Here is an 11,112-nt window from a genome sequence, read left to right as displayed (position 1 = left end):
CGATAATCTCTTTTGATTCGAATAAGTAAATATAGTCTATGCATATTGTTGTTACGCGGTCGAGATGGATTCGAAACCCTAGATATTTTTCTCCATCGTTTCTAAACCTTTTAATTAAATTGCTCTTTAGTTCAATTAGCTCTTCAAAATAAATATATCAATCAATCTTTACTTTTCCAAATTAATCTAGAAGTTGATCGAAATTATAATAACTTCACCGATTTATCCCTGCAGATCGACACTCGATTTTGACCACTATTCTATGGAGTAGTAGTTAATTCCAAGCTTTTATAAATATATATTTGACACGGAACGACCCGGTCACATCCGCAAGAAAAATCAATTGGTTGTGCCAAAAGTAAAATGGTTTTCCAATATTGGCGTGCACCCATTCACAACAGTCGTAACAACAAAAAACCAAGTGTCGAATCTGTCGATTACATCTGCACAATACCATTGAATTTCACAAATCAAAAGTACGCCAACAGCTATATATGCAAAATAAATGTTCTAGTAACTATTAATCAGCTTAATTGTTCCAATCTATTACGGCAGAAAAGAAGGAACTTGTCATGATAATTAGCCCTACTGTTACAGTTGAACCGGAAAAATCAAAATTATAGTTCGTCATTCAGATAAATAAAGTTAAACTGATGATAAATAGATCAAAGGTACTTTTCAATTCTGGTACATTACTGGAAAATTGAAACTTCGAAGCCTGATCAATGTCGATGAAAAAAAGTCTACCAGCTCAGCGAAGTTTTTGACTCCCAACGTTTGGCAATGTATGAACTTTCTATCTCCTCCTGCAGATTTTTCATTAACAGCTTATCTCAATGAGATTACTCATCACAAAAAACAACAAAGCCATTTTCCCTTTAGTTTGGAGATTGAAAAATTGGGTATCGAATATCTTCCACAAGCAGACAACTGTGTCTGAGTGTGTTTGCGAACGGTGGCTATTCAAAAACTGAAGATCTTGACAGAGAAATATATTCACGGAAAGCCATAAGAGGCAATGATTGAAGTCGGAAGTTGTTTGAGGTGGCCATGATCGGAATTTGAAGGTGCCGAAAAAAGAAGAAAATGAAAGGAACATGCGGTTCAAGGCCATTGGGATGTGATTCCCACAGATGTCACTCGAAAGATGGCTTAAGAAAGAACCAACCAGGAAGATGGAATTACTTGTCTATCATCAGCTATTTGATACCGGATCAAAAAAAAAAAAAAAGAAGCTATTTGATACAAAATTACTGGCTCAATTTTAGCCAAGAAAGAGGATTTTATTTTCTTTGGTTAACGTAAACAGGATATTATCTGGCTTAGACTTGGCATGGATGAAACTTAAATTGCAAAAACAAAACATTGTGGACCTGAGGCGGGGCAGGACTGTGAAATGTCAAACATACCTTGCATGACTTCAGCAGAGGCTGCAAGAAATGCTGTCTGAAGTATACGACTGATTTTCCAAGAGACGTTCTATCCCATCCTGTTAGTGAGTAAGCCGAAAACACAGTACTATACTTAATCAGCTGTGGTGGTCAAAACTAAGTTTTAATTACATCCAGTGCAGCTGCTCAAAGTTCTCAGCCAATGAATGGGAACACCCAGAGCAGTATTTTGAAATAACATGATTCCCATTTAAAAACCATCTTCTAATCTACCAATAGCTTTTCTATTCATGCAATTTCAGAAACCAGAAAGAAGAGATTAGCATGTGAATAAACCATAGTAACTACAAACTAAGAGCATCTCCAACCATGCTTCAAATGAATAATGGCATCGGCTTGCAATAAAAGAGGAAATCATTTATCCATAGTCGGTGTTAAAAGTCGGATGCCTAGGCCGATTAGTCCCCCCCTAGGCGCTAGGCGGTGGTCCAACGCCATATTAGGCAGCAGACTAGTCGGGCACCTAGTTCCCTCCTAGGCGCCTAGGCACCCCTTTCGACAAGCGCCTAGCGACTTTTAGGACGTCGTCCACAGTAAGTCCTGCCCTAAATCATAATAACCCCGACATTGCGTTGGTAGTCACAATACCAGTGGAGACCATGGCAACCACTCATTTGAATAGGCATTGGCTTTTTACAATACTAAGAGAACATTTCTACGCAGCAAATATGTAGTCCATGACCATCATGGATTTCGTGAACCAAAACAAAAATGAAATTTTAAACAGGATACAAGTTAACTGAAAGTGAAGTTTGCGCACGTACCATCATCACCATCTGCTCCCAAACCAACCATGTTAAGTTCGCCCAAAAGCTGGCAATTTTACGAAGTCATGCAGGAACTTATTAGTATCAAAAGATATTATTTAATACCAACCAGATATAGTCATCCTTGCACATGGAGATGAGTTGAAAGAGATAAGTAGCATTGTGAACTCAACCAACAATAGTTTTTGAGGTAAAAATCAAGCAAAAATATAGGTTACTCAAATCATGCAACACTCAGATTAATTGTGAGGCTGCAAATTACAGGAGGGACTTTGCTTAGCATCATTGTGCATGAATTTGTTGCAAAAAGTAGATGGACAAGAAAGCAAAAAAACCACTGTACCACATTGTTGTAGCCACATTATACTAAATAACAGTGACTTGGAACTTTGAACTTTTGAAGAAACAAAAGTATATTCCACATGGAAGATTCTCACCAGATTCTCAACTATTGACTTTATTTTCCTGATTCTCCATTGATTGCCTTAGTGGAATCTTCCTAATTTCCAGCCTATTGCCTTGTCGCTATTTCCTTGTACAACTCCCATAGTAGCTGTATTTTCCCTTGGAGATGAAGATACCTTCTATTTAATTTTTTATTCAACTATAAGTATCAATGAAATGATCTCCTGCAAGATGGTGAAATCCATCCAAGCATCCATCTCAGGTTCTTTTCTAATATGGTATCGGAGTGGCGAAAGATCGGACTCTTTGTAACAATAGTAGAGAAAGAGAGTGACAAAGTTTCGTATGCCATGGCGTTTCAGACTAGAAATAAGATTGATTTCGTCGATAGATCAATAAAAAAGTCCAAGGATACCGACGAGTTGCTTCCAGGGGATGATGCAACGCTCTAGTCACTTCATGGATTGTCAACTCCATAGAAAGTGAGATCCGCAGAAGCATTCTCTATGGAGTGTCAACGATGGGGCTGTTACGGCTGTACCTCTCAACATCGGGCTATTTGCTGCACCAATAGCGGGGTCGTCAACCAAACTGTTCGTTCAATCAACACCACACAAATTCTAATCAACGCAATATTGGTCAAGGCTACTGCCAAACAGGAAAGCCATGGTGCACCGTGATTACTGCAATCGAGAGAACCATACTACAAATAAAAGTTATAAGCTGCATGGTTGTCCCACAAATAAACCAAGGAATTCTCTTGAGTTCTTCATCTCCGGGACCTTCACGACCAACAATTGAGCAATGGTGTCAGCTCCATTGATTACTCAAGTGCAATACAACAGTATTTTGGCCATGCTTATATGATATAGCATCAATTTCAATTTACAACTTGGCAAGTATGCTCTTCCTAACCCATCATTTTCTACTTGAATTGTTGACACGGGTGCAAGCTACCACAATTTTTCCTCACTATACATCTTCACAGCCTATGAACCTTGCACTAATCCATCCTTTGTTCAATTTCTTGATGATTCTGATGCACAGAATACTCACATGTGCCCAATTGGGCACATTAATTCTTTTAAAAGAGTCCGTGAAATATAGGCTTAGCTTCCTCTGCTTCAAAGATGAAAGAATAGAAAAAGAAGGGAGAATTTTTTATAAGTCCACTATAGGATTTTTGTAACCCCACTAGTCCACCTCTTAGTTTACTGACCTCCCCAGTCCACTTTCTTAATAAGACCCAAACCCATTACAAAAATACCCTTCCTATATATTCCGTATAGAAACCCCCCCCTGCTCTCTCTCTGATTCAGACGCCGTTTGCCTTTTCAGCGTCGGCGATCTACCACTCCTCCAGCACAAGGATCTCAAGACGTCGGCGATCTACCATATCCGCTGTCCGACACCATCCGCCTTTTCGACGTCGTCCCCGTCGCCGTTGTCCTTCCCTTCCTCGCCGTCGCCATCGTCCTCGTCATCGTTCCCTTCATCATCGCGTTTGTTTGCCTTGGCCGCCGCCGTGTTTTCTTTCGTCGCCGTCATCTTCCCGCCATGTTTTCCAGTCCGTTGATTAGGGTTTTTAGTAGTTTGTTTGTTCTCATCTTAGAGTTTGATGCAGATATGGTTATCTTCCTATATTTTGACAGATGTAGTTATCTTCCTATAATCTGAATTTGTTTTGTTTGACAGATGTGGTTATCTGCCCATATGTATACTCTGAAATGTGGTTATCTTCCTGTATCGGTATTTGTTGGCTTTGGAATTACATTAACATCAAGAAATATGGTTATCCAATTCTGTTATCTGAATGTTTCCAAAAAAACAGATAGATATGGTTATCTTTGAAATTCTAGTTTCTTTACTGTGCCAATGACATCAACAGATTATGATATCTATCAAATTCTGTTCTGACAAACTTGGTTATCTGTGAAAATCCGGATTCTTTGCTATGCCACTAACATCAACAGATTATGATATCGGTCAAACTCTGTTCGCCGGAGGTAGTCGCCGGAAAATCACTAGTGTCGATTACCGAAGGTAGTCGTCGGAGGTGGCGTCAATCTCATGGTCAGACGTGGTAGTAGTAAGGATAAATTGGATTTAAAACAAAAAAGGGCATTTTTGTCTTGCTAAAGATAGGAGATGGACCTTAGACCTTACAAACTATCATCAGTGGACACAACACCTAAGTAAACTAAGAGGTGGACTAGTGGGGTTACGAAATTCACATAATGGACCTAAGACCAATTTTTTAAAAGAAGAAATGCACCACTTTTGACCATCGACTATTACCATGCTTGTTGATATACTGGAGCTAGCAAAATTGTAAGGCATTCAATCAGAGATACAATGTAAATGTTGAACTATCCAGTTTACCACCAACCAATTGCAAGAGATCTAGACTAAACTACTAAAACTTTGGAGTTGCAAGCATGTGATCAGTGAGTACCTTGGAAAGGGTTGGAACAGATGTAGGGTCAAATTCTTCACAAAGATTTGGGTCTATGGGAACACACACATGACCTGGGGAATCCAAATACAAGAAGCTCTCAATTGCCAAAAAAGAACATCGCGTGATCAAAACAAACAAGCATTCATGCTTTCCTTTTAAGAAATTGTCATACTTGTCAAAACATGAGATGAATAGTAAGAGTCTGGTATACTTGTGCTTTTGCCTATTAGATGAACTTCTCAGCCTTGAATAGTATACTTTTCTTTTGAATTGTGAATTGCATATGTCACTTCTTAATATAGGTAGAAGAAAATGTTAATGCATCTTCAAATAACATATGAAGGTTGAACCTGAAGTATCACAGAACATGTCGCAAGAAATGCCGGAAAGGCCTCATAGCTGCAGTGCTTTCCACCATCTTTGGAGGTGTAGATATGGTACTTACCATGATAGACTATTGTATGAGAGGTACTTCTATGCGGACATTCAATAGAGAATATTGTCATTCAAAAAGTGACAAATCGCTATAACACATAAAAAATAAGGAATCAAGGTTCAAGATACAGCTTAATGATCCAAACTTCAAGATGAAGGTTCAACACATATGCCAAACAATCCATACAACATCGCAAGTCCCAAACTGCTCAATTTCTTAATGTAACCAATTGTCTTAATGAAACCATCGTGTATAATCTAGTTCTAATAGAAACGAAGGTCCCATAATTGACCTTCAATGCTTTGTGTACCATAGATGCAACTTTAATTTTTTTTTTTTTTTTTTTTGTGTGCCATTTAGAAGCAATTGAATCTCCTCAACAAACATCCGAAATTGATTAACCACGGAAAAAAAAAAAGAAGAAGAAGAAGAAGACGACGATTTGGATTATTCGATGGTACATCAACTTATTCGATCAATTACTGATGCACACATCAATTTTGCAGGTTCACCGATCAATTCGAGGCCATCTTTTAATTCATTCAACCAATTTAATCAAAAATATTGAATTGGAAAATTGCAGTGTGTAACAACTAAACCAAATAAATTGTAATAATAATTGTCATCTTGCAACAACGTTCATTTTCTTTTATCAACTATGTCCGAGCTGTTACTATCACAAAAAATAGATACAAACCTGTTTTGGGGTGTACGCAGAATGGTGCCTTGAGCAAATGGTTCATTTGTTTTGATACCTGAGACAAATGCAAATGAGTTCCATGTGACGTAGAGAGCTACAAAAACTGTATTAAACTTATGAAGTGTATATGCTTCCTTCTCCCACACAACTGACAAACAAATAGAATATGTAGTTTTAAGAATTTAATAATGTTTTTTTTTTTTTTGATCAGTGAATTTAATAATGTTAGAAAAAAGTATTCCTGTGCTTCTACCAAATAGAAAAGAAAAAAAAAAGAAACCACACACCCACAAAGCGTACAAAGATTATCTGAATGTCTACGGGGAGAAAGAGGAAAATGCTTCACAAACCTCCATATCAAGCCTGGGATAAGCATAAGAGAGTGCAATCTCTTCAACAAATTTGCGAAGCCCCTGTTTGAACATGAAACAGGGCAAACAAAATTCCTTTACAAACTACAAGCATAGACTATATTTGCTGAAAAAATTACTCAGAGAGTCATCCCAGGACCCATAGATTGTGAAATCCAAAAACCCGAAAAAGGTGGTACAGAAATTATAACTTAGGCATGCTTGCGGCAGAAATAATATTAAGTGATGGAAATGTTAAGCACAAAACCTAGATGCTCAACATTCGTCGGGATACAACAAACTGGACTGTCATAAACACACAGTGGTCTTGTCCATAAATTGTCCTCTTCTAGATGGGATGTTATATTGTTGAAGTAATTTCTCACCTTGTGTTTCCTAGATTGTAGCTTACACTTTAATAGCTCCCATCGAGAAACATTAATAGCTCCATTCAAATTAGAGGAACGCCTGCTCTCTTGCCATGCTCCCCGAAGCTCTGAACTAACAGCTGCAAACAAAACTTCTTAGAATGTGTACTAATGATTGCAGAACACATTGTGAATCACTGAGGGCAGGAGAAAAGTGACAGGGACGAAAGTTGCATACATTCATCCGGAATCATCTCTAAGATCTTCTCAAATCTCTCCTCGTTTGAAAACAAATTCTGACTGGAAACCAGTTTCTCCTTGAAGTGTTTTTCCGATATCTTGGAGGATCTTCTGCAGAGTTTGAAGGAGCCTTGGTGTACAAACGAGCACAAAAAGTACAGAAAGAAGATCAACAACACAAATTAATCACTTACATAACGAAAGGATGCATTGGGCCGTCCATCAGAGAAACCTTTTTATGACTATTTTCATTGCCCTGTGCAAGAAATAAGATGAACTCCATTACACCTCAATCTGTGAAAATATACCAACTTTGCTGATATCGGAAACAGTAGGAAACAACCTTGTATAGGTAAAGATAATTAGCAATTGATGCCCTCTGCTCGTCATTTAACCTGAAAATCGACATTTTGGAACATTAAAAATCATCACTCAGATTGCAAAGCAGATGATCGGCCTTCCATTTCCAACTATCTGAGTCATTTACCTTCTTGCTTTCCCATCGCAAACCCAACAGTGGACACCACGCCGGCCACTGTACACCCACAGAATGTGATTGAATCCAAAGTCGACTGCAATAGAAAAATAGATACACATTCAGACAAGCATAGAAAAATGCCAGTGCACATATCTACTTGTATTTTAAGAACGTTTCGTTAGGTAATGTCCAAACCTTCAAACAGAACTAACTCCCAAGTCTAGCAAAAAAAATTTAACCAAGAGAAGAGGTTCAGGGGCAGAAGATATAGTCACCATAATATGATATGATTATCAAGATAAAAACATTGTGTTAACTTATACACAAAACAGATATCTGTAACTAAAGTTCATCTGGTAGTGATACTTAAACACTGTAAGTACCATGTTCAATACTACGATTGGCGATTTCTGCTTTCAATGCCGATAGATTACATCAAACAATGCTAATGTAACAAAGAAATTCCAAGCACTTGAGCATTGATATCTGTTACAGTGTTTTTGTAGTGGTATTTATATCCGACATGAGCTACAACCCCGTAAACTTTTTCAGAAGACATGAGAATAAAAATGACAATAATCTAACCTCTGAGAGAGACATCAATCACTTTAATAGCAACTGTCATTAGTGGCCAGCAGTCCAAGCACACATCAGCGCCTGAGCAGCAATATCTTACATCATCATAATCTGTTATATCCTGTGAGGTGAAACGTAAAACACAAACGTCACAAAGACTAAGAAGCTTTATCCATGCTTTGTTAGGTTGCAGCCCTTTAGAAGCTGATTTAACTTACTACATCAAAAATAAGCTCCCTCTCCACTGGAGTGAAACTATTATCACCAGATTGTGCATAAGTGTGCCGCTTTGCAGGCTGCAAAATAAGGAATAAATAGAAAGACCAAGAATCACCACATCAGCAGAACTATAAAGAGGGGCAGAAAAAGAATCCCCTAGTGTAATTACAAATCATTGCTTGGAAACACGATGAATTGGGGATAATTACAAGATTAGGCAACTGACAAAAAACACCTTGCCTAGTGAATCATGCAACATGGACAATTCCATATTCCCATTACCCTGTGAAGTAATGGGACTATAGAACCGTATATAAGCATCAAAAATAGTTGAAAAAATACTTCTCCCAATCTGCAGATTTTCACTAAAGCAAGTCGAACTAAGCTTTAGCAGTTCAAAATGCAAATCTTACATCTACATTGTAGACTGGCCCAATATCAATTTTGACGGGACACTTCTCGTTGATTGATTTCTTTAGTTCAGATACACTGTTGAAAGACTGAAAACGAAGGTATATGTCATTATCCAGTGTGAAAGAGAACTCTCGCCGTCCGAAGTATGATTGGTCGCATCCAGGATGCTTTCTATCTGCAGACGTGTGGTTGTGTTTGAATCAATAGAATAAATAAGAACAATAGAATTATAACCCCATGCTCTTACATACCATTTCCGTAAGACAACCATTTAAAGATATCTTCATGTGGGAAAAGCTTCCCTGCCACAAATAAAGGTTAAACCCATTAAAAAGGTGTACATAATTGGCAAAAAAAAGTTTCAAATCTATGCATCCTAGTTTTGGGGTAGTTAAAATGGTGTTTGTTTAACCCAAAGTATCACAAAAGCCACTAACGAAACCCATAGATCCAATCAGTAACAAGAATCTTGCAAAAACCACCCTCAATATCACCAGCATACTCTATCTATATGCGATCAGGGACCAACTAGAGTGTGGAAGAAAGACATTAATTAACTGCAATACTCGGTAAGATAAAATGAATATCAAGATTACCAACAACAAATTCGTACTGCAGGAGCAATTACCGTAGTAAATTTTGAGGTAATCCGGGTTGAATCCATCGGGGACAGCGTGTCCTCGTTCAGGTTCAGGCACAGGACCATCAATTTGCATGTTGTCTCTTCCATTCTCTGCTTCTTCTCTTGCCATTTTTCAGTTCTAAACTTCTCCCGAGATAAAAATAAATAAATAGAAGGCCAAGACTTCACTACCACAATGGCTGCAAACGAGCCGAGCTGAGCTTTAACGTGTTCAAGCTCGGCTCGATCATTTTATAGGGAGGCTCGAGCTCGAATCGAGCTGGAAAATCTGGGCTCGAGCTGGGCTCGTTAATCATTTGCAAAGCTCAAACTCAGCTCGGCTGAACTCGGTAGTACATGAACGAGCCAGCTCGGCTCGGGCTTGAGCTCGTTAAAAGGTTCCACATTCATTTTTTGCAATCCAGATTTCACATTCAATCAAAACAATCACCTAATTCCATCAGTCCATCATTTTTAAGAACCAAAGTAAGAAAGATACATGAAGAACCATTCACCAAAAAAAAAAAAAAGTTGCAAGCCTAGAACAAAAAATATCCCCAAATCCATGAAAGTTTACCAAAATGGGATCTTACACAGAAAAAAAAACAGCCATCAAATTTCTTTGCTTCCAATCTCAAGATCTCGGAGCAGTCTTTTTCAGTCTCATTTTTTAGGATTTTATAAAGGACTAAAGTCTTCCATTACCCGTGCAAGGAGGAGGAGGAAGATCTGGGAACCACAGTCTCTCTCCCTTTAGATCGGCGACCGGCAGTGGAAGAGGTCGACAGACAGAGAGAGAGAAACTACCCGTGCAAGGAGGAGGAAGATCGGCGACCGGCGGTGGCAGATCGGCGATGGATGCGTTGATTTGGGGCGGTGAGATCAGCGGGGAGTACGGGGATCCGTACCCTCTCCGCATATTTTCCTCACCACGTCTACCCCATCTTTTCATCACAACATGACACCTCATTAATGAATTTAACCGACGGCCAAGATTAAATCTCAATCCCAACTTTAATAAAACGGCGTCGTTCCTTTAACTCCCTCCTAACACGACTAACGTTTTCTCCTTTCTCTCCGTTTGTTCTCACTGTCCAGAATTTGGGGAAAAAAAAACCACCATCGTCGTCCCAAAAGAGAATAAACACAGCCCCTGCCTCCATGCAATCCCTTGTTTGTACTGCGATTTCATTCGATAGTGGTTTTTGGTACTTTTCCATAGAGAGATGCAAAATCAAATTAGGGTTTTGATTGTGGTTTTTGGTATTCATCAGTCATCACTATACATACATAAATAGAGAGAAATAGAGAGGTGCAAAATCAAAATATTATAGTTGAAGGTGAATCGAATACTTACAGTCCAAAGAGAGAGGGGGGGATGAAAATTGAAGTGACAGGGAAAGAGATGGGTTCCGGAAGAGAGAGAACGTAGAAGAAAACGGAGAAAGGAGAAAATGTTAGCTATGTTAGGAGGGAGTAAAAGAAACGTCATTTTATTAAAGTTGGGGCTGAGATCTAATCTTAGCCGTCGATTGAATTCATTAGTGAGATGTCATGTTGTGATAAAAAGAAGGGGTAGATGTGGGGAGGAAAACATGTAGAAGGATCCGGAGGTATGTTGTATTTCG

At 38.6% G+C, this 11,112-nt stretch overlaps 1 protein-coding gene across 4 annotated transcripts; it reads right to left on the bottom strand.

Annotated features, from left to right (window-relative positions):
* Positions 1-493: 493 nt before the first annotated feature.
* LOC131300685 (uncharacterized) lies at positions 494-10,611 on the bottom strand. Of its 4 annotated transcripts, XM_058326634.1 has the most exons (17): positions 10,190-10,607; positions 9,491-9,623; positions 9,114-9,164; positions 8,862-9,037; positions 8,448-8,525; positions 8,239-8,350; positions 7,663-7,747; positions 7,519-7,570; positions 7,370-7,431; positions 7,174-7,286; positions 6,954-7,075; positions 6,568-6,630; positions 6,215-6,272; positions 5,079-5,152; positions 2,216-2,264; positions 1,410-1,489; positions 494-806 (listed from the first exon to the last, which is right to left on the bottom strand). In XM_058326634.1, exons 2-17 carry the CDS (start codon positions 9,612-9,614, stop codon positions 744-746), a joined length of 1,362 nt encoding a protein of 453 aa, XP_058182617.1. In that variant the 5' UTR covers positions 9,615-9,623; positions 10,190-10,607; the 3' UTR covers positions 494-743. The 4 variants fall into 4 exon arrangements, 3 of the variants coding, with proteins under 3 accessions (XP_058182617.1, XP_058182619.1, XP_058182620.1); XM_058326636.1 differs by lacking the exon at positions 1,410-1,489 and having other exon boundaries at positions 9,491-10,611; XM_058326637.1 differs by lacking the exons at positions 494-806; positions 1,410-1,489; positions 2,216-2,264 and adding an exon at positions 2,316-3,185 and having other exon boundaries at positions 9,491-10,607.
* Between the last annotated feature and the right edge of the window lie 501 nt (positions 10,612-11,112).

The sequence above is a fragment of the Rhododendron vialii genome, chromosome 9a (assembly GCF_030253575.1).
Source record: "Rhododendron vialii isolate Sample 1 chromosome 9a, ASM3025357v1".
Taxonomy (NCBI): Eukaryota; Viridiplantae; Streptophyta; class Magnoliopsida; order Ericales; family Ericaceae; genus Rhododendron; species Rhododendron vialii.
The sequence above is the reverse complement of the archived record's forward strand: the minus strand, read 5'-3'. Positions and strand labels throughout refer to the sequence as shown.